This window comes from Sciurus vulgaris, assembly GCF_902686455.1.
Source record: "Sciurus vulgaris genome assembly, chromosome: 1".
NCBI classification, from domain to species: Eukaryota; Metazoa; Chordata; class Mammalia; order Rodentia; family Sciuridae; genus Sciurus; species Sciurus vulgaris.
In genome coordinates, this window is record NC_136461.1 from 212083276 (window position 1) to 212109909 (window position 26634).

The window sequence follows — 26634 nt, forward strand, 5'->3', positions numbered from 1 at the left end:
ACTCTCCTCTGTGAATGTGGGACTGTCCTCTGAGAATGCGGGACTGTCCTCTGAGAATGCGGGACTGTCCTCTCAGAATGCGGGACTCTCCTTTGAGAATGTGGGACTGTCCTGTGAGAATGCGGGACTGTCCTCTGAGAATGCGGGACTCTCATCTGTGAATGTGGGACTGTCCTCTCAGAATGCGGGACTCTCCTTTGAGAATGCGGGACTCTCCTCTGTGAATGCGGGACTCTCATCTGTGAATGTGGGACTGTCCTCTCAGAATGCGGGACTCTCCTTTGAGAATGCGGCACTCTCCTCTGTGAATGTGGGACTGTCCTCTCAGAATGCGGGACTCTCCTCTGAGAATGCGGGACTCTCCTCTGTGAATGTGGGACTGTCCTCTGAGAATGCGGGACTGTCCTCTGAGAATGTGGGACTGTCCTCTGAGAATGCGGGACTCTCATCTGTGAATGTGGGACTGTCCTCTGAGAATGCGGGACTGTCCTCTGAGAATGCGGGACTCTCCTTTGTGAATGTGGGACTGTCCTCTGAGAATGCGGGACTGTCCTCTGAGAATGCGGGACTCTCCTCTGAGAATGCGGGACTCTCCTCTGTGAATGTGGGACTGTTCTCTGAGAATGCGGGACTGTTCTCTGAGAATGCGGGACTGTCCTCTGAGAATGCGGGACTCTCCTCTGAGAATGCGGGACTCTCCTCTGAGAATGCGGGACTGTCGTCTGTGATTGCGGGGCTGTCCTCTGAGAATGCGGGACTGTCCTCTGAGAATGTGGGACTGTTCTCTGAGAATGCGGGACTCTCCTCTGAGAATGCGGGACTGTCCTCTGAGAATGCGGGACTCTCCTCTGAGAATGCGGGACTGTCCTCTGAGAATGCGGGACTCTCCTCTGAGAATGCGGGACTCTCCTCTGTGAATGCGCGACTCTCCTCTGAGAATGCGGGACTGTCCTCTGAGAATGCGGGACTCTCCTCTGTGAATGCTGGACTGTCCTCTGAGAATGCGGGACTCTCCTCTGAGAATGCGCGACTCTCCTCTGAGAATGCGGGACTGTCCTCTGAGAATGCGGGACTCTCCTCTGAGAATGCGGGACTGTCCTCTGAGAATGCGGGACTCTCCTCTGAGAATGCGGGACTCTCCTCTGAGAATGCGGGACTCTCCTCTGTGAATGCTGGACTGTCCTCTGAGAATGCGCGACTCTCCTCTGAGAATGCGGGACTGTCCTCTGAGAATGCGGGACTCTCCTCTGAGAATGCGGGACTGTCCTCTGTGAATGCGCGACTCTCCTCTGAGAATGCGGGACTGTCCTCTGAGAATGCGGGACTCTCCTCTGTGAATGCTGGACTGTCCTCTGAGAATGCGGGACTCTCCTCTGAGAATGCGGGACTGTCCTCTGAGAATGCGCGACTCTCCTGTGAGAATGCGGGACTGTCCTCTGAGAATGCGGGACTCTCCTCTGAGAATGCGGGACTCTCCTCGAGAATATACACCGAGTTCTCTGACACTTCTGCGCGGTGGCAGTCCTCTGTGCCTCCCTCTCAGTCACACACCCAGCATGACAGCACCGTCTTTTCTCAGCTGCGTGCACCGTTCTCTTCTCCAGGCGTCAGATGCAGTGTCTGGTCAGGTTGCTCTTCCGCAGAGCAGGCCAGTCTCCCACCTCTTGTCTTCAGAAGCGTTGAGAAGCTCAGTGACCCCCCTTGGTGTGTCCCTCCTCATGTCCACAGCTGTCCATCGCCGCCCTGGTCTCTCTGTGGTCACGGTCACCTCGATAGGCTGTGGAGCAAGCAGTCCTCAACCCTCACTTCCCAGTTGTGCAGGGAGGGCGCCCGGACCCCGTCCTCCTCTTGGGGAGCGCGGCCTGCAGTCCTGGGTGTTGCAGCTCAGGCCCCCGGGAGGAGAGCTGCGGAGGATGACGTGCAAGTCAGTGTTTTCGCAGCTCACTGGCCAGACCTGTCAGGGCTCGACGCCCCCTGAGCACCACTGATGAGGACGGTGCTTGTGCCCGTGCCGACCTCTGCCTTGGGACGTCCCCTTTTCTGCCTTTTCCATCGCTTTGTCTTGGTTTATTCTGGATATTTTCCTGTGACATTTCCCCCAGTTCACTAATTCTCTCTTGAGCTACATCTATTTGGTTGTTAAATATGTACACTTTGTTCTTAATTTGGTTTATTTTAATTTCCAGAAATTTCATTTGATCGTGTGTACACACATGCACTCGTACACACGTGTATACGCGTACATGCACACACACCTCTCTGCTTCCACCAAAAGTCTCACTCCAGGTCTCCACTTCGCTGAACATAATGAATATATTATTTCACATCTGTAGCTGGTAACTCCACAATCTGGCTCCCTGTGGATCACTCTGTCACCTGTAGCTCTCGCAGGATTCCACTCACACTGTCCTGTTAGTTCCTGTACCTTTTTATTGTGCCATGTTTTATCTGTAGCAATAATTTGAAGCCCAACAAGATAATGCCTTCCTTGACCAAGGCTCTCGTGCTGCTTGAACGTGCGCCTGCGACGCTGGCGACCTGGAGGCACCCTGTCAATCCAAGTCCCAGCCAAAGCCCCTTTCAGGGCCTAATTCTGGGTTACCTGTATTCTGAGGGTGCAGTTCTTAAGACCCCGATCTAGGCTGGGTGTGGTGGCACAGGCCTGTAATCCCAGCAAGTCTGAAAAGTGAGGCAGGAGGATTACAAGTTTGAGGGTGGCCTGGGCAACTTAGTGAGATCCTGTCTCAAAATAAAAGCTAAAAAGAGCTGGGATGCAGCTCATGGTAGAACACCTCTAGGTTAATCCCCAGTGCCAATAAACAAGTAGAATAATTAAAAACCCACCCCCCAAAAAATCCCCAATACAAGTAAGGACTGGAGTGGAAAATTTATTCACAGACGACAGTCCTCCAGCCATCCTTCCACCTCTGTTCATTCATCCATTTATCTGTTCCTGCCTTTCTTTTCTTTTCTTTTCTTTTCTTTTCTTTTCTTTTCTTTTCTTTTCTTTTCTTTTCTTTTCTTTTCTTTTCTTTCTCTCTCTCTCTCTCTCTCTCTCTCTCTCTCTCTCTTTCTTTCTTTCTTTCTTTCTTTCTTTCTTTTGTTTTTTTTTGGTACCAGGGATTGAATCCAGGGGTGCTTAACCACTGAGCCACATCCCTAGCCCTTTTTCATTTTTATTTTGAGGCAGGGTCTCACTAAATTGCTTAGGACCTCACTAAGTTGCTGAGGCTGGCCTCAAACTTGCAATGCCTCCTATCTCAGGCAGTGCGGTGGGGCTGCTGCTGGAGGGAGTGTGGCACCCACCTGGGCTCTGCAGCCTCCGTCCCTTTCCTTGCTGTGTCTTGTGGGCATCAGCATGCAGACCAGGAGAGCCGGGCACAGGGCGACTTGCTGGTGTGCAGGGTGGGGTGCTGGGCTGCTGTGCAGGGAGAGGACTGCAGGTGGGGGTGGGCTGCAGGCCCAGTGCACACCGCAGGGAGCCCGGAGGACCCTGGGCAGGCTTGAAACCATGGTGGTCAAGGTTTGGGGGCCCACGAGGAAGCAGCTGTTGGCAAGGTAGGCTTTGGGACTGCACCGCCCTTTTCTCTGAAGCGAGAGCGCACACGGGCTCCTAGCTAGGTACCACCTCCATGCTCCAGGAACAACATGCCCTCTCATTAGGTGGCCTCACTGGACGCAGTGGCTAGCGTGCTGCGGACGTGGGACCTGAGCCTCACGGAGGCCATGCTCCAGAACATGGAGGCCGAGCGGCAGCGCCGGGCCCAGGAGGACGAGAGACACAAGGAGGCGGAGGCCCAACGGTGAGGCAGAGGAGGGGGGCGGTGTCCCTGCAGGGTGCTGGGAGGAGGCCTCTGACCCGTCCCCCTGCCCCAGCCTGAGCCTTAGGGTGCAGCAGCTGGCCAAGGAGCAGCAGCGGTGCCACAAGGAGGTGAGCTGTGGCCTTTGGCCTCCCTCAAGAGGGCGGGGCAGGGGACCGTGGAAGGACCTCTGCAGGGCTGCTCCCCAGCTGCAGCAGGCCTACTGCGAGCTCAGCCGCCGGATCGCCGAGCACGACAAGAGCGAGCGGAAGTGCACGGGCAGGACCGCGCTCACGCTGCAGGTGGGGCCTCCCTGGAGGCCCGGGGCGCCCCTTATCCTTCCCTCCTGGGGCGGGAGAGGGGCTCAGGGGAGGCCCTGGCTGGGGGTCTCCGGGCAGGCAAAGCCTCTGAGTTCAGCTCAGCTGAGTGGGGAACGGGGCAGGCGGGGGTCAGCATTGCCGCTCCTCCAGGCCATCAAGGACTCAGAGGCCCAGGTGGACAGGCTGCGGCAGGAGGCACAGAAGGCAGAGGAGACACTGGCAATGGCCAGGCTGGCGCTGCGGGAGCAGACACAGGAGGGTGGGCAGGCTCTGCTGAGGCTGGGGGTTGGAGAGGGGAGCCCAGGGCGGGCACTGATTTAGGCGGCCTGGGGGGCTGCACCCCGACCTCCCCACAGAGGAGGTGGAGGTGCCTGGACTGAAGTGCCAGGTCACTGAGCTCCATGACGTGCTGATGAAGGACGTGGGCGACCGCATCCGTGCCGACGGCCGGTCAGTGCTGCCTGGGCAGGGGTCAGTCAGGGGTGTGCTCGGTCGATGGTGACCTGGCCACTGCCCCCAGGTGGCCTCTTGTCATCGATCCTTCTGGCCAGGCGGCCACCTTCCTGCGCTACCAGGACACCAACTACCTGGACGCGGTGAACCCGGACCACCTGAGGCCTGAGCGGATGCGACTGGCGTTGCTGGGAGCGCTCAGGTGAGGCAGGGAGGCCGCGGGGCTGGCACCCGCCAGGCCGGCACCCGCCAGGCCCTCCCGGCCCTCACCAGCGCCCCACAGGTACGGGAAGCCACTGGTGTTCGACCTTCGGGAAGTGGACCTGTTCCCTGCGGTGCAGCGGCAGCTGGAGGCAGTGCAGCCTGGTCTGGCCCAAGCGCTGCTGAGCCGAGAGCTGCTGGCCCAGGAGCGGTACCTCTCGCTGCTGCGACCCTCCGACGGGCCCGAGTACGGCCCCACCCAGTTCCAGGAGGCACGCCTGGGGCACTTCCGCCTCTTCTTCGTCACCCAGGCCCAGTGGCCACCTGTGGAGCAGCTGCAGGTGCTACTCCCCGTGCGGGTGTACCTGCCCCGCCCAGGCCTCTGATCTGCACCCAATAAACAGTGCCAGGGTGACAGGTCTGTGACTGAGTGGGCAGCTGTCGACCCGCCATAAAACACTGGGGAGGCCCCCAAGCAATCAGGCAGGTGAAGCACCGCACAGGGAGGACAGGCGTGGGCAGGCACACCTAGGCACCAGCCTTGCTGGGCAGACCAGCACTGAAGGCGGGTGGGCAGATGGACGGACACAGGCGGGTAAAATGTAGTCAATTTTATTCTCCTTAAACCACAAAATAGAGTCTTTGGTTGTACAAACATCACTAGTTACAGTCTCGCCAAGAGAACCCGGCTTGGGGTGGGGCAGTCAGTCACAGCCAGGCTCCAAGGATCTCTTTAAAATCTAACACCCAGGTTAAAAGACTTGGGGCAAGGGAAGCGTTGGAGCTGGCAGGGCCCCCGCCCCAAGTCCGGGGAGGCCCTGCCCCCCTAGGAGGGCACAGGACCCAGACCCCGGCGCCCAGGCCGCATGGGACGTCGGCTGCTGCACAGCGTCATGTCTTCGGGGCCCACGGCACTCGGGGAGGGCCTGCCGAGGAGCACCAGGGCCACCTCTCCATCCTCCTCCTGTGGGCCTGGGGGGCAGCAGGGAGTGAGCCCAGGGTGACCAGGCACCCTGGGACCTCATGCCCAGCCCAGCGCCAACTCACCAGGGCTAGGAGTTGGTTCCAAAGACCTCAGATCCTCAACAAAATCTGGCGACTGTGATGGGGAGAGGGGCTGGTCAGGGCTGGTCCAGACCTGCCTGAAACCACCCTGGTGAACCTGGCTGGGCTCCCAGGCTCTGAGGCCCACAGAGCCTGCGTATGGTCAGAGCACAGCTGGGCTGCAAGGGGAGGGAAGGAGAGGGGAGGCCCGACACCAGAGAAAGAGCGGGGAGAGCGAAGGAGCAGGGCACAGGCGGAGGGGGAGGCCAGGAGGCTGCCAGTACCTGGATGTCACAGACAGGTCTGGAAGAAGGGAGGGCTGCAAACGCCCTGTAGTCAAACTTCTTTCCAGACAAGGGCTTGAAAGGGCAGCGTGAGGGGGAAGAGGCAGAAAGTGCGAGCGAGAGGTGAGGGCGGGGTGGGGGAGTTTGGACCCCGCCCCCATGCCGCTGGGGTGCAGGGGAGGAGACAGCTGCAGGAGGCTCACCAGGCGTCCGGGGGTGGCACCGGTCTGGAGGCCGAGATCTGGGGTACAAGAAGCCAGGGTTGGGAAAGGCAAAGGCCCGCGCAGCTGGCAGGACCCTCCCTGCTCCGGACACACCGACCTTCTAAGGGAGTGGGCGATGGGGTGGGTGCCGGCGAAGGGGACTCAGCCAGGCGCTCCAGGGGCCCTCGCTTGCTGCGGCCCTCCTGGGATTTGCTGAGCACCATCTGCGCACGCAGAGCGTCTTGCTCCAAAGACTTCATCCTGCGGAGACCAGCGGGAGGGTGGAGAGCAGCGGGTGGGTGGAGAGCAGCGGGTGGGCGCGGCGGGGGTGCGGTGGGGAGCCCACTTACCTGGCCGCCCTCCACAGCGCCCGCTTCTCTGCTTCCAGGGCCCGGCGCTCCGCCGGGGACAGGGCCCGCTCTGCTGCCGGCAGCTCAGGACTCTGCATGCGCAGCCGCTCCTGATGGCGCCGCTCGGCTTTGGCCGTTCGCACAGGGGCGCCGCCCCCCGGGGGCGGCGGGGATGCTGGGCCGGGCCTGGGAAAGGGGACGGCGGTTGAGGCGGGGCACGCGCGCGGAGGGGGAAGGAGGGGCAGGCGCTCACCCGCCCGCAGGGCCCGGGCCGACCCCGGGCGGCTGGTCCTCCGGCGGCTGGTCCTCCGCGGCCTCCGGGTCCAGGGCGAGCCCCTCGTCAGGGCCCCCGGCCGCAGCCTCGGCCCGCAGCATCTGCGCCCTCTTCTGCTGCAGCTTGCGGGCTGCGGAGAGCGGGGGTCAGCCGGGCACGCCCCACGGAGCCCTCCCGCCGGCCGCCGCGCGCCCCTCACCTTCCTCCTCCTGCATCTTCCGCAGGTCGTCCGCTCCCACCAGGGACACGCGCTTGGGGGGGCCCTCGGCCTGGGGCACCCGCACCTCCAGTTCAAAGTACTTCTGCCGCTCGCGGAAGGACAGCTGCTCCGGGGAGGCTGCGGGGGGCTGGAGGGGGCGGGCCTGCGAGTCGGCGGAGTCCCTCCCGCGGGCACCACCGCACTGGGCACTCCGGGAGGGCGCCGGCCTACCTGAGCAGCGCCGTCCTCGGGAGCGTGCGCGGCGGGCACCGCGGCGAAGGCCCGGTAGGCCTGCTTCACGTTGGCCGGCAGCTCCTCGGGGGAAGGCGGCGAGGGCGGCTGGGGGCGGAACTCCCGTGAGCGGCCGGGGCAGCTGCCCCAGCGCCGCCACCCCCCACCGGGTCACCAGCTGTCTCCACCAACTGCCACTGACCCCCATCCCACCCCCCGCCCCGGTCCTGTAGGGGGGAAGGAAACTGCCACCCCTACCCCGTGGGACAGGACACTCACGGAGCGGGGATCACCTCTGCCCCTGGGGGCTGGAGAGCCCCTTGGCCAGGCCTGAGCCAAAGGCTGGATCACCCCGGGTTTTGTCTGCAGAGGGCGAGGAGGAGGACAGAGAAGAGCAGGATCAGTGGCCCCAGAAAGAGGGAAGAGAAAGGGAGGGAGCCACGCTGGGGCAGGGGACACACAGAATGCCTCTGCCTTCAGGCGAGTGGGCCTAGTGCCCACCCCACCCACCCTGCAGTGCACCCTGGAGGGGGTCCCAGGTCTGGCCCTGCTCTCGCAGCTAGCTGAGTATTGGGGCGTGAGCGACCCAAGCAAGGGTCAAGTGTACTGGTGGATCCTTGGTGCTGGACTGTGTGCTGGCCCATGTCCAGGGAGGAAGGGAGATGGCCTCCAGGAGCACAAGGACAAGCCCCCAAACCTCCTGGAGGCCAGCTCCACACCACCCCTTCTGGGGGTGGAGGTCCACATACCAGCACGCATCTGCAGCACTCCAGTGGGGCTCTGGGGATGCTCACCTGCTGGCCTCCAGGGGAGCAGGGGGCCTCAGCCATCTTCCCTCCTGCTGTCCCAGATGGTACCTGCAGGAGTCAGCTGGTGGGTGGGGGAGGGCCAGGCAGGCTGTGTCCCCAAGGAAGGGGATTTGGGAGTCCCAGGTACCCACGCTGCCAGTACAGAAGCTGCTACTCCATTTCCTGACCAACCCCTCCTCCCCCAGGGATATCCCAGGTCAGGCCCGGATAGACACCTGGCCACCACAAAGGACCCTCCCCAGGCAGAAGGCAGGAGTTTGGGCCTGGGTTGAGCAGCTGTGCGTGTGTTCACAGAAGTGGCTACTGCTGAGAGTGCAGCCCAGCCACCTGCAGGGCCTGCCTCCAGTCCTCAGCCACAGGGAGTCCTCCCACTGCTGTGCCCCCTCCTAATGAGAGGTTCCTGGGCTTCCCTCTCTAGGCTTTGTGCAGAGAGAGGGTCCACACCCAAAAGCCCAAGAAGGCTCTTCAGTCCCCAGGCCCCTCATCGCCTCCCCCACTGTCCAGCAGCATCCTGCCCAACCCACCCCTCAAGCACTCACGCTCCTGTGGGGTCTCCCAGCAGCAGCTGACTGGGCACACCCTCTAGGAGTGTTATCTATACCTCTTGGGGAGGAATGAGGGCTGAATGTCCTTCCTGTCTGTCCCCAGGCCCAGTATCCTGAGACCACACCCAGCCCAGTGAGTGCTAAGCCCTTCTCCACTCGCCCTGGCCTCCCATGACACTCTGAAACTGCTCCAGCCCACCCACCCCCACCAGGTCCCCAAGGGCTCCAGTGGCCTCCAGCTGCCTCTGCCAGCCACAGGCGGGACTCAGGTTCCCCACATCCAGTGATGGGTGACGGTGAGGCAGGGGAGACGCTGGGGCCTGTCAAGGACCCTCCACGGTGACTTGGGTTGAGGAGCACAGGGTGAATTCTGCCAGGCTGGGAGGCTGAGTTCTGGCTGGGACACCTGCAGGCCAGACGTGGCCTCCTCCAATCCTAGCCTGTGCCCTACCCCACAGAGAGGTTCCTGCGCAGGGACCTTGGCACTCAGCCTGTGGCAGTGGCCTACCAGGTGAAGAGAGGGAGCTGAGGCAGAGACAAGTCTGGTGGTGGGCAGGAGGGCAGGAGGGTGGGGAGACAGGAGGGTGCGACTCAGCACACCGGCACTGACCCTTTGCACACTGCTAGAGCTGGGCAGAGCAGCCAGGACACGGTAGTCCAGCTTCAGGGGCTCCAGACTCTGGCCCTGAGGAGCAGAGTGGACACTGCTAGCAGGCTGTGTGCCTGGACGTGGACCTGCAGCCCAGAGCACAGAGCCAGGCCCTGAGGGACTCACCGTGGCTTCCACAGCCTCAGGTCCCCAGTGTGGGGTCTGACTGGGCAGTTCCTTCTCCTGCGAGGAGAGCAGACAGTCAGGCATCAGCGGCTCAGGTTCCTGGCCCTGGGCTGCCAGCTATAGGCGGTTCTGACCTTGCCTGGGCCCTCAGGGCTCAGCTCCCGGTCGATGGAAGAGATGCTTTCCAGGCTATTCCGGTGGCTGATGCCTGCTGCAAAGGGGTTGGCAATGACACCTGGGGACACCTGAGAGGAGAGGAGTGGGCTGAGGGTGAAGAGCCCTGCTGGTGAGGTCCTGTCTCCAGGGCAGACTGAAGCCTGGGACAAGCAATGGACACAGAGGCTCACATCCCACCAGCTCGGCTAATCGCATGGCCCGAGGTGGCCTCTGGAAGCAACCTGTCAGGGACACAAGGTGGCTGTGGCACTTGGCTTGGGCTGCCAAGGTGGAGGGAAGGGAGCAAGTCATGGGTGAGGCACCCTGAGGGACACTAATGTTCCCAGAGGAGAGGCTGGGTCCAGAACATGCACTGAGTGCTGAATTAGGGTGCCAAGGGAAGACCCAACTAGTTCTGAACCTCAGCGAGAGGAACCATCAGTCAAAATCCAGAGACTGAAATGATGTAGAAAAGAAAAAGAGAACAGGCAAATAGAGTAGCTGCTCAGATCTGAGAAGATGAAATTGGAGGTAAAAAGCATCAAGCAGGCACGGGACTATGTCACAGCAGAAGGTGTGAAGGTGCATTTATACAGATGATGCAGTGATAAAACTGTAAGCACCAAACAAATGAGCAGCTAAACACAGAAAGCAAAGACCACCAGGAATATGAACTCCGGATAGAATACCATCATGATGGCAGACTTGCTACACAGCTCAGATTCTGACAACACTAGCATATCAAGCAGAAGAGTCCCACTCCTCAACCTTTTGGCAGGCTGACCCAAGAGAGGCATCATGCCCTGGGGGGGGCAGGAAGGACCATCTACACAGAGGGACCGAGGGCAAGTCCCACATCAGAGAAGGATGCTCACATATGGAAGGGCTGACCCATGGCACTGACTGCAAAGGCCGATGGGTCACAAAGTGACCTCAGGTGGCCTGTGGCTCCAGAAATAATCACAGGGAGCGACTGTGGGCCACTGGGCACCCTGAGACCATGCGCCCTGAGAGCAAAGCACCACCCAGGGGCCAGACCTTGGTTTCTCAATGTCACCTTCCCTAAGGAACCAGTGCTGGCTGGAGAACGGCTACCCCAGGGCTGGGCAGGAAAGAGCGGGACCAGCAGAGACGCCGGAAGTGAAGAAGGCAAGAAGTGCTGGGAGAGGGTGGGTGGTGTCCGGAGGGCCCAGGCCCGGTCTCAGGTGCCTTCTGTGGGCCCAGGCTGGGACCACCTGGGCACCAACATAGTGTAACAACGACCCCCCCCGCCCCCCGTGCAATAAAATGTAAAATGGAGTCTGCACTGCTGGGTGAGTATATGACACAAACATGGTAGGGGACGGTGTGTCCCATGGAGGGAAGCCAAGGAAAAAGGAGTGATCAGCAGGCACCCAGCCTCGCCCAGCAGGGAAGTCTGAGGAGGCATGGGAGAGGCACACAGCCCAGGTCCACATCCCAAATTCAAACCATAGTCACTCCCACATGCCCTTTGCCTCTGCGCCACCGTGAGGCAGAAGAATCGCCACGTGCGACTACCATGGCCAGGGCCCATCTGAACGGGAGCCTCGGGCCAGTGGGTGAACCTAAGGCCCATGGCAGGCCTGCAGACCACTCCAGAAGGGAACAGCAGCACAGAGTCCCCTACACCCAACGCACGGGAAGCAGAGGGAGAGGTCTCGGCAAGTCCACGCTGACCAGACCTGCTCAGGCTGTGGCATGAGGGTGGCCATGCAGGTGTTTGCTGGGCAGCTGGGCTACCTGTCCTCTTGAGGCAGGCCCTGCCACTGCCCCTCTAGGACAGAGACCGGGAGCAGAAGCCAGCCCTGCACAGGCCTGGCAGTTGGTGAGCCTGTGTTCATCCAAACCGTGCAAGAGCCTCAGAATGTGCCTGCCTGGAGCAGGCCAGGCGAACTCCAGCCCCACCCACTGTGCACACCGCCAAGAGCGCAGAGGCAGGAGGCACCCTCACCACTGGCGAGGCACACGGCAGGCAACTGCGAGGCCAGGATGACTCCAGGGGCCATGTATGGGGAAATGGGCGAGGTGAGGGCCACACGCACCCGCCCCATGCCTGGGGGCCAGAGTCCCGGGGACAAGAGCAGCTGCGTGGGTCCTAGAGACTCCACGAGAGGCCAGGAGCAGACGCTGCTGGAGAGCCCTGGGGGGCACACCTCAGTTCTTCTCTCTCGAGTGCCAGGTGAGGGCCGGCACCTCTGTGGTGCCAAGTAGCTGACTGAGCACACCAATGTGAAAGCACTTGAGAGAGCGCAGCATTTCGATCCTCAGTGACAAATAGTACCCCCCACACCTCAAAGACTACAGCAAACACTGCACACAGAACTGAACAGTCCCTGGGGTGGGTACCAGGCCAAGGCCACTGGACACCCCACACAGGCTACGGCACCGGGGGTGGTGTGCACACTGCGCAGGAGCCAGCACAGCCGGAGGCCCTGTCATTGCCATGGCTCCTGCTATGGTGGCACAGCCAGCTGGTCAGGGTTCATGGGAGCTAAGACAGAAGAGCAACCTCGGAACGCACTTGAGAAAAACTTGCCCAAAACACAGGTGCCAACCAGTTCCTGTGGTGGAGCCTGGCAGGCCCGCTCAGAAGGAAACCCTGCAGACAACACTTCTTGGTGATGTGGCCGCTGAGGAGTTGGGACACACTGCAAAGCACGCCGCTGGCACTGCCTGCAGGGACGGGGGCCCACAGGGACCCCGTCCGGAGTCAAGCCTTGGAACACCTGGGACTGAACACGCAACAGGGTCACATATCCCCCAGGCTGGCGGGAGAGGGACGACTCACGCCCCTCACTTGAAAAACAACTCCAGGTGGACAGAGCGGCATGTGTCATCAAACCACACAAGTGCCGGCAGAAACACAAAAGATGTCCTTAGGACCTGCAAAGTCGGGCTCTCCTAAGCAAACACCAGGATCCACAGGACTTAAAACAATATTTTTTTGTGACCAAAATACACCATTTAAAAAAAGACAGAGAAACAAAGGAAGAGAGAGCAGTACTGTGCTGCCCAGCAAGCGGGAGACCGTGCCAGGACAGGGTGGGTGCCCGCAGCAACAGCAGCCTGGTGTCTGAGGAGTGCAGATGCTCCCAGGGAACGCGCACTGCTTCTGAGGGCACAGGCTCCAGAGGCCCTCGGCCCCTGCTCAGGCCTCACCTGCCCTCAGCTGGGGAGGACACCCACCCAGACTTTAGCTCTGAGCCTCCAGCGAGGCCAGGTGCCAAGGCGAGGGGATCAGGCCTGGTGTCACCTTGGGACAGCCAGTTCCGCTCTCGTGGAAGTCCGCACCCTTCCACAGGGTGTCATTCCGAATTAAGGTGGAAGTAAGTAAAGGTCTTAAACAACACACTTTAAATATGCACTTTTCCATAAGTGAACAAGGGCTGGGCTGTGGCTCAGTGGTAGAGCACTGGCCTAGCATGTATGGGGCACTGGGTTCAAGTCTCAGCACTACGTGTAAATAGACGAATAAAATAAAGGTCCATCGACATTCAAAAAATGTTAAAAAAGAGAAGTGAACAAAAGGCAAAACCATCCAGGGCATAGAGAAATTCATCCCCAAACCACCAGAGGGTGGCCAGCCTTGCTGGCCCAAGTCCCGGCAGGGGCACTGTGGCTCGTTCCGGCTCCAGCCAAGTCCAGCTGTGGGCGACTGGCACAGAGAAGCACTGGTTTCCCGCAGGGCTGGCTGGGAGAGGATGCTGCCTGTGCTATCAGCCAGGAAGTCACCGTCCCAAAGATCCAAGGAGGGGAGTCAGGCGGACTGGTGATGTGGCACCATGTCCCGGAGACCAGTGTGACCAGCAGGGGTGCCCTTTGGGCAAAGCTGGTGCTGCCACAGGTGAAGGTCCTCTGGGGGCCCCTTTGGGCCTTCGGGCAATGGTGCTGAGGGGACCACTGACAGCAGGTGGGGGACAAGAGGCCAGGGCTGCTGGACGCAGAGAGCCTGGCCGGGACGCAAGGCTCCTGAGCCCAGCCCTAGTCCCCGCTCTCGGCAAGTGGACAGAGGGCGCTGACACCCCATCCTGCACCTCTGCTCCAGCCTGGGCTCCTGCTCTGGGGCACAGAGCAGTCAGACAAGATGGTGGGGAGTGAGCTCCACTGAGGGGCCGCCAGAGACCCGGAGTCAGGCAGGGCCAGGAAGAGCCAGAGGTCATGGCAGGGGTGGAGACCGCTGGGCATACCTGAAGCCCCAGTGCAGACACCTGCTCTCCCCATGGGCCACCCACCACACCCACTCAGGTGCTCCCTGCCCAAGGCCTGTGGCTAGACCTCTGAGAACCAGATCCTGCTACTGCCCAGACACATCGTGACTTTTGGTGCCTCATCCTGCCCAGCAGGAGCCTCCAGAGAGCACAGCGGCCAGGGCTCTGCGGAGGAGGCAGGCTGGCACGGGCTATACCTGCAGCTCCCTCCCACAGCTGCCTCAGACTGGGGAGAGGCTCTGCTGCCCAGCCACACAGGGTTGGTTCATGGCAACCCTTGGGGCAGTGCTGAGACAGCACCTGGTCCCTGGGTGGTCACTAACCTCCAAGGCCGCAGTAGTGCTGGTGTCAAAACCCTCGCAGACGAGCACGGTGAGGCTGTCGCCCACGCTGCGTAGCAGCTGCACGGCCTCCGCGTGTGTCAGTCCCAGCAGGCTCTGCTGGTTCACCTCCAGCAGCCGCAGCCCCACACGTAGCCGGCCGTCTCGCCCGGCCGCCCCTGTGGGGCTCACCTGTGGGGAGACAGCCTGAGTCTCTGCACCTGGAGCCTGCCTCCCGAGGAAGGGCAGGGTCTCACCTTGGAAACGAAAATGCCCTCATCTGTGGGGTCACAGGGGTTCCCCGCGTGGCCCTTGGCGCCCCCACGGATGCTGATCCCCAGCTTCTCCCCAGGGGCCTTCTGGATGCAGAGCTCCCGCATGCCGGGGGGCGGGGGGTCCCTGCGCACCAGCAGGGACAGCTCCAGGCAGGGCCGGAGCAGCGCACTGACTGCCTCTTGGTGTGTGGCCTCCCGAACGTCCTGCCCGTTCACTGCCAGGATGCGGTCCCCCACCCGCAGGCCACAGCGAGCGGCCAGGCCCCGTGGGAGCACCTGTTGCAGAGAAAGGTAGCAACGGATGGGCCCAGGGTGGATGGACAGATACCCTTTGTACAAAGTCACCCACCAGGCCCTCCACCTACCTTGGAGATGAACACACCAGGCTCCTGGACACCAAATGGGTGGCTGGAGTGGTCCGAGCCCCCAACGATGCTAAGCCCCAGGGGGCCCCCAGCCCTCGGCAGGCGTACCTCCTGGGGACATGGGACAGGCCTCAGAGACAGAAAAGGGGGCCAAGGAGCAGGGCAACTGCTGGTGGGCCCTGGTAGGAGGGTAGCTAGGTCCCTGGGGGCCCCAGGCACCTGCAGGATTCCCACTCTGCCCCTGCAGGGCTCTGCTGCCTAAAGCCTGTGTCCTCGCTGGCGGCAGCCATGAAGCTGGCCAGGGCCTGGGTAGGGAGGCTGAGCAGGAAAGGCGAACCACACCAAGGAGGCAGCTCATGGGCAGCAGCCCCACCTCTCAAGTGCATGGGGAAAGGATGCGCAGGGGTCCTGGGAGGGCCAGGACCCCATCCCTGGAGCTGAGTGCCTGAGCAGGGTGGGTGGCAGGCGGGGTCTCACCTCCACTGGGTATGGCCCTTCTAAGGCAGTGGCCAGGAGGCCAGGGGCCAGCCTGGGCAGCCCAGGTTCTCCAGGGGCAGCACTGGTCATGGTAGTGGCAGCAGCAACAGTGGGGGTTGGGGAGGGATGTGGCAGGGGGCTGGGGGGATGTGGTCCACCCGTCTCCCGTTCCAGCAGCAAGGCGATGGTAGGGGAGGCAGCGGTCAGCAGGGACACGGCGTGGTCGTGCCTGGCCTCGGTCATGTCCACCCCGTTGATCTGTGAGGGCACACTCAGGTCAGCAAGTGTGGGCAGGACAAAGCACTGGGCAGTCCCCGCCTGCCCCACTCACCGAGAGAACACGGTCGCCAACCTGCAGGGTGCCTGCTCGATGGGCCGCGCCGCCCTCGGCAATGCGGGAGATGAATATGCCCTGCGAAGGAGGCGGGAGCCGCCATGGTGAGGCCACGGGCACGGGACCCCGGCTGCCCAGGGCCTCCCCGGGTCACACTGCCTTACCCCATCGCCAGCCCGGTAGGGTGTGGAGCCTTTCCCACCAGCAATGCTGAAGCCCAGCCCCTTCTCACTGCGGACCAGGCAGGCAGCATGGCACTGGCGGAGAGGCCCAGGGACCTCAGGCTGGAGCAGGGGCAGGCGCAGGCCACCCCCCCGCCGCTCGCGGGGGCTGTAGTCATCCTCGGGCCGCAGAGGTGTGATGGTGACTGCGTTCTCAGGCTCCACCATGCGTTCCCGCCAAACCCGCATCTGCACGGCTGTGCCCGCCCCTCGAAGCGCCTCCACAGCCTCGTGGTGCTCAGCCTCCTGCAAAGCCACGCCGTTCACCTGTGGGTGGGGGCCCAGCACACGTCAGCACCCTGCTGTGGCCACCCTGGAACCGAGCGCTGACGCCATGCCAAGGGCTCCTGCGGCCCCTGCACACGCTTCCCTCCATGGACGGGAAGAGGAAAGTGCAGGGTGAGGGGAGGCCCAGGGTCCTGGTGGGCTCTGGCCCCACCCATGCCAGGTCCCCAGCAGGCAGGTTCCTCGTGCGTCTTCTCCTCATGGTCAGGACCCAGGGAGCAGGCAGATGCCCCTGGTAAGCACTCCACACCAGTGGCCTCACTTCCAGAAACTGCCACCTGCATCTGTTCTCAGCAGTCCAACAGAGACCACCAACCCCACTGTCACACCCCACCGCCCTTGGGCAGGAGCCCCCAGTAGAGGCTGGGATGGGAGCTGAGCAGGAGAACAGGAGGCACACCAGCCTCCTCTGATCCCTCAGGCCCTCATCCTGTTCCCACAAGGACACCCCTGTGTCCCAACAGCCAGGTGCCTTGATGGGGGTTCCCAGGCTCTCAACCTGCTGGGGTCCAACCCTTTCCAAGCCTTCCTGATTCACAGTGCAGATGCCTGCACTCTGTCCCCTGCAGGAAGAAGGGTTAGGGGAGTCCTGGGGGCTAGCAGATAGGCTCCTGGGGTCCTGGACTCGGGGCTTCTGGAGAGAGGAGGCAATGCCCCACCCGACAGGCTCAGCCAAGCACCCCAACAGCCCACATGGCACCCCAGAGAGCACAGCTGCCACTGGCGAGCAGTCACTACTCACCTCGAGGAGTTTGTCGCCCACTCGGACCCCAGCACGGGCCGCAGGACCCTCCTCAGACACCCGGGAGATGAAGATGCCCTAGAGGACAGGAGTGGGTCTTCGGTCTTGCACCTTCTGGGAGGCCCAGGAGCCACTGGCTGGAGGGGGACCTGGTCCCTTCAGACCCCAGCCCCCGCCTACTCTCGGGATGCTGCAAAGACCCGCAAGAGCATGAAGGGAAACAGAGGGCCTAAGTGTGGATACTGTGGTGTCCTGAGTCCAGGAAGTAGGACATATGGGTCGAGGCTCTCACCCCCGCACTGCCCCAGAGAAGGGGAGTCCGGCCTGTGCCACGAGCTGCTCCCAGACTCCAAACTCCCGTGCAGACGCATCACAGTCTGCCTGCACTCCCGGGCTGGGGCCAAGCGCAGGCGAAGCACCCAGAAGACAGTGAGCCGCGAGGCTGGCAGTGAGCGTCCAACCCCCTCAGAGCAATGAGCCCCTGGGCCAGCGAGTGGGGCAGGAGGGGATGCACAGCAGCCACGGCCCGGGGCAGCTGCTCACCTCGTCATCTCCCTTGTAGGGGGTGGAGCCCTTGCCCCCTGCAATGCTGATGCCCAGGCCCCCAGTCTGGCGCACGATGGTGAGTGTCAGCTGGAAACAGAGCAGACATGGTGTTTGGGAGGGCTTGAGCTGCCTGTGTGCCTGCAGCACGAGGGCCAGCTGCGGACAGCCCCTTCCGGTTTCTTTTTGGGGTCACTGCACCTGCCAGGGTAGCAGAGAAGGAGCTGGGAGATATCGGAGGCTCAGGGCAGGCACAACTGCAGAGAGTGAACACAGGTGGCCTAGCGCTGGCCCTCTGTCCTCTATAAGAAAGGTCACCTTGGGGCAGAGACGTGCCGCCTCTGAGAGAAGGCCCGCAGGTCCTAAGGGGGTAGCCCCAGAACCCCGTTTCTGTGGTACTTGCCAGGAGCTCTTCTGGGAGAGGGTCTATGCTTAAGCAATAGGGGTGGGGAGAGGCAAGAGCCCACAGCCCAGGAAGCAAGGTCAGCAGCAGACCCGGGCCCAGAGCATTGAGCAGCAGCGAGCAGTACAGACCTCTTCCTCCTCAATGCGAGCAGGCTCTATCAGCAGGTTATTGGCCTGGTCAAACGACACCCCCTGTTAGGACGGGACCAGCGAGGCATGCAGGTTAGCCACGCCGGGGACCTCCACCACCGTGCCTTCCTGGCCAGAGCAGACAGGACAGAAGGAAGACCACACCAAGCTCCTGCGGCCTAGCCAGCCCCTCCCCACCTGTGCCTGGCGCTGGCAAGGGCTACCTCTGGTCTACGTCATGAGACTGCAGACCTGACAGACGGGCAGGGTTTGGCTGGCTAGGGGAAAGTTCCAGAGTGGGGTTGAGCCCAGGCTTGGCTGTCCCCGATATGACCCCCAGACTCCTCAGCTGCCATATGTCATCAGCCCATGCTCAGGGCAGGGGTATCATGGGGGCGGGAAAGGTGGGTCCTTCGGGCAGCTGGGGCTTTCTTTGGCATCAAGGGTCCCCAGTGAGCAGGTGGGACCTGTTGTGAGCCATTGAAAACAAACTTGAGGACCAGGAAGGTATATGCCAATTCCCCACAAATCTACCTGGAACCACAGGAAGCCTTACAAGGCAGGAGAGTGACTAACAGACCTACAGGACAAATCACAGGCCAGCAGAACTCATGGCCGTGCAGGGAGGATCCTGAGAGTCAGCAGCCTTCAGAGAGAACCTGTCCGAGTCCCAGTGTGCCCAGATGGCTGAGGGGCATGGACACACACCTGCCCTCAGCTTCTGGGTCCTCCTGGCCTGCCACGTCTGACGGGCAAACACAGACCTGGAGAATTGCCGTGGCCTCAGTTAAGGTCAAGGCAGGGTGGGGACTCAGACTGAGAGGAGCACATGGGGACGGCACTGTGACTACAGCCAACGCAGGAGCCTCGGTCAAGGTCGATGCTGGGGACTCGGGCTGAGCGAGGAGCGTGGGGTGACACGGGCAGTCACGGCACGGATGCGCCCACCACTCTTCCCCAGGCAGCAAGGGTGTCGCGGGCTGAGGCCTGCCTGTGCTCAGCACCAGGGCAGGGCTGGGCTGCCTCCATGCTGCCCACCCAGGGTACCCTGCAAGGGCCAGAGAGGAGTGCAGGTAAGACCCACCTTGACGGAAGGTGCAGACGCCACAGGCTCCTCCTTGTCTTCCTCCTCCGTGGTGACCCCGCCTTCCTCTTCAGCCCTATCTTCCTCCTCCTCCTCGTCTTCCTCCTGGGCCCGAGGGGCCCAGGGTATGTGGGGGCCATTGTGCCAGGTACCGGGTCCTGCAGGGCCCTCCCCATCTGGCTGCCTCCCCTGCAGAAGGGCTACGACAGCCTCAGGCTGCGGAAGCTTGGAGATCTTGAAGTGCTTCTTGTAGTGGGGCGTGTCCTTCCGAATGAGTCGCTGCCTCCCACCGGGCAGGGGCCAGGGGGCCTCCAGCTGCCCCTCCTCACTCTCAGCATCTTCACTGGGCAGCAGCGTATCCTCTGCAAAGTGTACTGTGGGCTGTGTGGGCGAAAGCACACGAGTGGCAGCCAGGCCCTGACCCGCTTCTCCTTCCGGGGAGTGAGACTCTGTAGCTGGATACCTCGAACAGAGACGGGAGGCTCGCTGCTGTGCCAGGACCAAGTCGGCACAGCCCCTGGTAAGACACACACAGCCACCAGCCCCAGATGCGGGGCCAGGACCCTTTTTCTGTAGACGTAGGGCGCACAGGTGGAGCTGTAAGGATGAGCAGAGGCCAGCCTGCCTTCTCTGGGCAACTCCTGGGACACGGTCCCACACCCAGGACTATCATCCCATCCCTGAACCTCTGCCATGCTGTGCCAGGGAATCCTGCCCTGCACTCTGTTCTTGCCCAGCCATCATCTGCCATGGCCTGGTGGCCGTCCACAGGGAATCAACCCTGATCACACGCCTGCTTGGCTGGAGCACAAGGCAGGCTGCACTCCAGCAGGTCTGGCCAGTGGCTGCTAAGGCCTGGCCCACCTGCTCCTTATCCACTCTCACCTCAACATAGTCTTCCTCCGTGTCGTCCTCCTGGCTAGGTGGTGGGGCTTCCTGTTGGCCCAGCTGCTGTGCCTCAGTCAGTGGGCCCTCGGGCTCGCCCTCAGAGGCCGTGCTGGTGGAGGGGCCAGAGCCTCCACTTGAGGCTGACTCTGCGCTCAGTCTCTTTTCCTGCTGCAGACAGCGCTGTCAGGCATCACACAGGCTTGCTGCCCACAGCCCTCGGCCTGGGCTGCCCCTCACACTGCAGGCCTTGGCTGGCTTCCTGCTGTCCCAACCACGGCACCCCCAGCAGGTTCGATCCCTGCAGCAGCTCCCCACCCCAGGCCCCAGGAACTGAACAACCTCCAGAGTTGCTGAAACCCAAGTCAGGTTTCCGTGGCCCCTGGCAAGTCTCTCCCCAAAAGCAGAACAAGGACCACACACGTGCCCACGAAGACCCCTGCTGACGCGAGGCTCCCCTGCACAGCCAGCGTGCACCCTCTCTCGCCCACCCAGCTCACTGGGCCTATTGTACTCAAGGATCAGCAAGCGTTCCCAGGCCTGCTCTGCTGTAGCAACCCCTCCCAGGTGCTGACTGTGCCCAGGCAGCCACACAAGAGCTGGACAAGAGGTCCTACCCTGGCCAGACAGCAGGTGCCTGGCACACAGCCCCAGGCTCCCGACTCTAGCCCCACGAGCGCACACTGCGCGAGCCCTCGGCGCCTGGCCTACCCTGTGGCTCCTGCCAGCCCCTGCAACTCAGACCCTCACAGCTCATCCCCCACGTCCTCCCCGGGCTGCCTCGCTGAGCCCAGTCTGAGAACAGATGCTATGTCCAGGCTCTGGGTGTGGGGAGGTAGGGAGTGCAACCCGCCAGGGGCTGCCCTTCACACCCACCCCCTCTGAGGGCGAGGACGGGCTCGGGTCTGGCTGGCAAGAGCAGGCCTCGCTCCGGCGCTCTTCCATCCCCCTCTTCATGACCTTCAGCTCGCTGGGATGGGGAGTGGCCCGGCGCTGCAGGCCCTGTGTTGGTGACAGGGACGAAGGACAGAGGCAGGGCAGGAGTCAGGCAGGGCGGAGGAAGAGGAGCACCGGGGTCCCCACGCCCCCCATACCCGCTTTTCGGCAGCAGCCTCCTCAGCATCCTCATCGCCTTCTGGGGCCTCCAAGAACTGGATGACGCTGACGCGGCTCAAAGGGGTCTCGCTCCAGCTTTCTGAGGGGCTCCCCTGCTGCCCAGCGTCCTCTGCAGGAGACAGATATCAGAGGCGTAGGCTGGCCCCCAGCCCCGCCCATCCAGCTAAGGCCGCAGCCGCAAGCAACCTACCGAGGCCGGGCAGGGGCTGCTGGGGCAGCAGGTAGCAGGTGAGCACCTTCTCACCCGTCTGGGCATCGTCCTCGGTCTGGAACCGCAGCATGGGCTGCGCCTGGTTCTCAGCCAGCCACAGTGCCTTGAGGTTGAGGTGAGTGAGCGCGAACGGCAGACTCCGCAGCCTGGGGCCAGGTGGGCACAGTCAGTGTGTGTTGGGGACACGGCCAATCCCCAAGGGCGAGGTGCACACTCACCGGTTCCCAGCTACGTCAAGCACGTGCAGCTCTGCTGTGTGGGCGAGCTCAGGAGGCAGGACAGCCAGGCGGTTGTCCCTCAAAGAGAGGACGCTGAGCGCCACACAGCCTCCAATCTCAGGTGGTAGCGCCTCAAGGTGATTCCGGTCCACATTGAGGTTGGTGAGCTTGGTCAGCTTACCTAGAGAGCGGGGCAGGGCCTGGCCAGGAGGAAAAGGGTCAGCGGTCAGCAGAAGACTCCTGGGGTGGGAGGGAAGAAGAGGAGAATCCTTTGGGCAGATTAAGGACTGGAAACCACTGCCAGCTCTAGCCAGGGCCCTCTGCCAGTCTCTGGGAATCTGGGACACAGGACTAAGCTATACCCCTTGTGCTCTATATCCTCCTGCGCCTAGGCATAAACCCAGGCAGGCCACCCAAGACTTCTGACCACACTGTCCATAGCTCTCTCCTGCAGGCACCCTGGGGGCACACACCGCAGGGCCATGTGCCTGTGGGCCCCTCTGAGGCCTGGGCTGGCTCCTGCTGTCTGCCCCTGGCCTCGCTGTTCCCTCTCCTCACTGAGACAGACATCTGGTGTGGAGGGGCATTCCAGACAGTAACCACTGCAGTCCTATTTCACAAACCCTCTTCTCTCCTGCTTTGCAAGGAATAGAGGCACCTGAAAGGCAGCCCCCACTCCTGACCCACGTCCATTCCCAATACAGACCCGTTCTTATCCAGCCTCCCCTCCGGCCCTTGGCCAGCACAACACACACCAGGAAAAACAACCTGAGCTCTCCGCGCCACCTGACAGGGCCCAGACCTGGCCCACAGACCCAACCCTGCCTGGCTCCTATCAGGGAGCTCCCTCTTCTGACCCAAAGCACTCTATGCCGAGCAGGTCCCAGAGGCGGCCGTAGAGGCAGACCCCACCAAGCCTAGACACGGCCTGTGCCAGCACGCCATGCACGCCACCCCCGCCGTGCTCCACACACCCCACTCCCCCTCCTCGCGAGCAGACATCGAAGGCACCTCCTCAGGGACCGAGCGCCTCCCGCCGCGGCCTGGCTGCCTGCGCTGCCTACCGTCAGCAAGTTCTCCGTGAGGATCAGCTCAGAGAGGTTCTCGCAGTCGCCGATGGCCTCGGTCACCTCGCACAGCCGGTTCTGGTCCACCTTCAGGATAGACAGCTGCTTCAGCTGGCCTGGCGTCAGGGAGACACAGTGACCAGGCCGAGTCGGGCCAAGGGCATAGCTGAGCGCTCGCCCCTCCCCTCAGTGGGGACGAGCCTTAGCGAGGCCGTAGCCTGCCCCACAGCTCCTCAGGACCCAGAACTGCCCAGCACTGCCCAGCGCTGCAGCCCCACAGCTCCTCAGGACCCAGAACTGCCCAGCACTGCAGCCCCACGGCTCCTCAGGACCCAGAACTGCCCAGCGCTGCAGCCCCACGGCTCCTCAGGACCCAGAACTGCCCAGCGCTGCAGCCCCACGGCTCCTAAGGAACCAGAACTGCCCAGCGCTGCAGCCCCACGGCTCCTCAGGACCCAGAACTGCCCAGCGCTGCAGCCCCACAGCTGCTCAGGACCCAGAACTGCCCAGCGCTGCAGCCCCACAGCTGCTCAGGACCCAGAACTGCCCAGCGCTGCAGCCCCACAGCTGCTCAGGACCCAGAACTGCCCAGCGCTGCAGCCCCACGGCTCCTCAGGACCCAGAACTGCCCAGCGCTGCAGCCCCACGGCTCCTCAGGACCCAGAACTGCCCAGCGCTGCAGCACACCTGTGCTCACCCCCCTGCCTTTTCCACTACAGACCTACACAGTCCTGCTCCCCTGGTTTCTTCTGGGAAAACGCTATGCCCACTGTCCACGTTCACTCTGACACAAAAGCTGCCCTGTCCCTGTGGGCTGACACCTGGACCTCTCAGCACCCACCTTGAGCCGGGCCTCCCTTCCCTTCTAGGAGACGCTTGCAGCCTGGGTGACTCAGAACTCTCGCCTAAGGCCTGCCACCTCTGCTGACACCGAGCAGGGCCACCTGAGCAAGACACGCAACCCCTAGGCCCCTGTGGGTGCACTGACCAATGCCATCAGGAAGCCGCTGCAGCAGGTTCTGGGACAGCAGCAGGTCTGTGAGTAGCGCCAGCCCGCCCAGTTCTACCGGCAGCTCCTCCAGCCGGTTCTCGGACACATCCAGGCACACCAGACGCCGTAGGTTCCCAAGCTCCTGAGGGCAGGCAGAGGGTCAGAGGACAGCAGCTGGAGGTGGGAGGCCAGCTCCACTCTCACTCACCGGGGGCAGTGCTGACAGTTGGTTCCGGTCCAGCCACAGCTCCCGTAAGTTGGGCAGAGCTCCCAGAGTATCCGGCTGAAAGAAGGGACAGGGACAGGAGAACCAGTGTGGCTGTGGAGATGCCCTGCTCTGCCCACCGAGAGTAGCTGTCTTACAGCCCTTTGCCCCGCCCTGGATGGCTCCCACTGACCAGCACTTCTAGGTCATTGCCTCCCAGATCCAGTTGTTCCAGCTTGACCAGGAAAGACAGGGACCTGCAGAAGAGACAGTCTTGCTGTGGCCCCAAGGCCCAGGCCTCAGCGTAGCTCCTCCCATGCAGGGTGGAGGCCCAGCACACTCACGCAGGCAGAGATTTGAGCAGGTTCTCCCGGAGCTCCAAGGTCACTAGGTTGGCCAGGCTGAAAAAGGGACCAGGGCTGAGGCTGAAAGAGGCAGGGCCAAGCTGATCCTCCCCCAACCAGTTCACAAGCAGCACTCACTTGCCCACATCCCCGGGCAGTGCCTGTAGGGACACGTCATTCAGGGCCAGGTGAGCCAGGCTGCGCAGCTGTGTGAAGCCATCAGGGAGTCTGGTAGGGGAAGAGGAAAGCAGAGGACTTCAGATGTCCTGCGCGGGGCTGCAAGACTCCCAAAACCACACTGACCCCCACCGCAGGTTGCTATTCACCTGGACAAAGGGTTTCCACTGAAGTCTGCGATCTCTAGGGCTTTGCAAAACTTGATGCTTTCAGGTATCTCAGGAATATCTGTGGGAAGGACACCATGGAAAGATGCCCACAGGCTCTAGGAGCTCCTTGTTGCCGCCCTGCACTGCCCACCTACCGTTGCGGGACACGTCCAGCTCTACCAGCTGCATAAAGTTGGCCACTTCAGGGGGCAGCCGTTGAATCTCGTTGTCACTGAGGCCCAGCTTGCGCAGATTCAGCAGCCGGAAGAAGGGCTGTGAGCAGGGGGTACAGTCGGGAAGTGGGTTCCATGGCTGCAACCCCCAAGGACAAAAAGGGCTCCTGGACACTTGGAAAGTCACAGGTCTCTGGACCTTTGCCTGCCCCAGGTCACACAAGGTACTGGGGTCTAGCCATGATGCCCCAATTTGCTGTGAGGAAAACGAAAACACGCAGCACCTAGCCACGGCCGGACTCCCTTCCCGGCTACACGTCTTGCCCCTTGATCCCGAGTGCTGTATCTGTTGTACCGCTCCTGTAAACTGGCCCGGCTCAGAAGCTGCTGGAGTATGACCCTCGGAATGCCAACCTCTACCCTAACAACTTCTTTCACCTACAGATCGGCCACCCAGGGACCCACAATTGTCTTTGCTACTGTTGTCCAACAATGAATAATAAAAATTCAACAAAACCCACAGAAAGAAAGAGTGGAAAAAGAAAATTAATAAAAGCAGCCAAGTGCTGCAAAAACACACAATGCCATATACAGGGATCACAGGACATGCAGAGGGGTCGTGTAGATGGCCACAAAAGACACAACTGCCACAAACTTGCCCAGAGCAAAGCCACACCTTCCAAGGCACCCAGCCCCCAGACATCGAATCATTTAGCCCCGTCTCTGAAAAGGAAATCTTTCACAATCTGCTTCCTCTAGCCGCCTTTCTGGAGAGGCCTTACAAGACAAACAAACTGACCGGAAGAAACGTGGGCAACCAGAGTCGATCCCGACAGAGGTTGCAGAGAAGAAACCTGACAGGTTGGGCACTCTAGGAGGCCCCACCCAGCCCGCGCCGGAGGAAAGGCTGCAGGGCGGGGACAACTCCAGGCCTCCACCTTCAGAGCAGTCCAGCAAGTTGTGTCCACTGCCACGCCAGGTCCACCTTCCACCCTGGTCCCATCTGCCTCCCACGCTCCCACAGGTTTCACTCAGCACCTCTCTTAAGCTCAGTGTCGACCCCATGCCCAGGCAGGGACCCAATGACCGCAGCCACCTGGTGCTAGCGCAGGCGGTGGGGATGGGGGTGGCGGACTGGGGCGGAGCTCAAGCCAGTAAGAACCAGCAGGGCCGGCTGGAGGGCCGGTGTCCCGCTCGGGAGCGTCCGCCAGGGTCTCGCTGCGGCCGGCGGTCGCAGCAGGACAGAGCTCGCCAAGCCTGCGGAGCGCGGGGCCGCGGGCGTCGGGACGGCAGGTGCGGCGGCCGCTCACCTTGGGCAGCTCGCGCAGCTGGTTGGCGTCGAGCAGCAGCTCCTCCAGGCTGCGGCTGTAGCGGTAGATCTCCTCGGGCACAGCCTGCAGGGAGCAGTGCCGCTTGTCCACCGACTCCACGTGCCGGTTGCAGCGCCACAGCGGGATGCACTTGAGCATGGTGCGGGCGAGCGGCGCGCGCTGGCGCGGGGGGGCGCTCGGCGGGCTCCGGCCGGGGGGCGGGGCTCGGCCCGCATGAGCGCCAAGCGCGGGCGCGCGGGGGGCGGGCCGCCGGGACCCAGACGCGCTGCGGCCGGCGCAGGGCCCGGCCCGCGCCCGGGACGCGCGGCGCACTCAGACCGCGGGGATTGCGCGCGGGCGCTGCCCGGTGACGCTCAGGTTCTCAGGTGGCGGGGGCGCGGCGGCGGCTCCGCATCCCGCCCGGCCCGCTTAGCTCGCCGCCCGTCCGCCAGCAGAGCCGCAGCCGGAACCGCCGCCGCTGCCCGCGACCGCCCGCGACAACCGCCCGGCCGCGCAGCCCGCCGGGAAGCCGAGGCCCGCCCTCGCCACCCGGAACTGCAGCCCCCAGAAGGCCCTGCGGCGCCTCCGAGGACCCGTAGCGGCCGCACGCACAGCCTGCCGGGACGCCCCGCCCCGCCCCGCCCCGCGACACAGCGAGAGCGGCTGTGGCCAGACACCTTGAGCCGTAGGCTCAGCCCCGAGGACCATGGGCGGGCGCGGGCACTCGCTTCGTCC

General features: G+C 62.5%; 2 protein-coding genes across 16 annotated transcripts in view; one reads left to right on the forward strand and one right to left on the reverse strand.

Moving 5' to 3' along the window:
* Positions 1-5683, forward strand: part of IQANK1 (IQ motif and ankyrin repeat containing 1) — a 56500-nt gene extending 50817 nt beyond the window's left edge. For 5 of the 9 annotated variants that reach the window (XM_079125910.1, XM_079125911.1, XM_079125914.1 and 2 more), the window contains 5 exons: positions 3664-3803; positions 3877-4379; positions 4477-4570; positions 4641-4775; positions 4857-5683. In XM_079125910.1, coding sequence (XP_078982036.1) covers positions 3664-3803; positions 3877-4379; positions 4477-4570; positions 4641-4775; positions 4857-5160 — 1176 coding nt within the window. In that variant the 3' untranslated portion in view covers positions 5161-5683. The remainder of the gene's footprint in view (positions 1-3663; positions 3804-3876; positions 4380-4476; positions 4571-4640; positions 4776-4856) is intronic. The other 4 variants (XM_079125915.1, XM_079125913.1, XM_079125912.1 and 1 more) reach the window with 3 other exon arrangements.
* Positions 5371-26421, reverse strand: SCRIB (scribble planar cell polarity protein). Of its 7 annotated transcripts, none has more exons than XM_079125811.1 (38): positions 25900-26421; positions 24572-24689; positions 24417-24495; positions 24229-24318; positions 24091-24147; positions 23940-24003; positions 23750-23824; positions 23539-23683; positions 22548-22666; positions 21484-21683; positions 21245-21411; positions 21033-21163; positions 20815-20940; positions 19939-20109; positions 19054-19434; positions 17970-18032; positions 17436-17525; positions 16893-16970; positions 15809-16111; positions 15642-15722; positions 15311-15568; positions 14834-14944; positions 14451-14744; positions 14197-14385; positions 9623-9733; positions 9489-9545; positions 9324-9398; positions 8154-8216; positions 7639-7722; positions 7360-7467; positions 7129-7276; positions 6909-7059; positions 6656-6841; positions 6424-6566; positions 6306-6343; positions 6103-6177; positions 5822-5873; positions 5371-5746 (listed from the first exon to the last, which is right to left on the reverse strand). In XM_079125811.1, the coding sequence occupies exons 1-38, from the start codon at positions 26056-26058 to the stop codon at positions 5601-5603; spliced, it is 4986 nt and encodes a 1661-aa protein (XP_078981937.1). In that variant the 5' UTR covers positions 26059-26421; the 3' UTR covers positions 5371-5600. The 7 variants fall into 7 exon arrangements, with proteins under 7 accessions (XP_078981937.1, XP_078981936.1, XP_078981935.1 ...); XM_079125810.1 differs by having other exon boundaries at positions 15809-16132; positions 19939-20106; positions 25900-26420; XM_079125809.1 differs by having other exon boundaries at positions 15809-16132; positions 25900-26420.
* Between the last annotated feature and the right edge of the window lie 213 nt (positions 26422-26634).

Coding starts and splice junctions, on each gene's coding strand:
- SCRIB (XM_079125809.1), bottom strand. CDS start 26,058: ATGCTCAAGTGCATCCCGCTGTGGCGCTGCAACCGGCACGTGGAGTCG. Junction 24,690..25,899: donor AGCTGCGCGAGCTGCCCAAG/GTGAGCGGCCGC, acceptor CCCTGCTCACAG/CCCTTCTTCCGGCTGCTGAA. Junction 7,277..7,359: donor CCGAGGACGGCGCTGCTCAG/GTAGGCCGGCGC, acceptor CGCCCCCTCCAG/CCCCCCGCAGCCTCCCCGGA.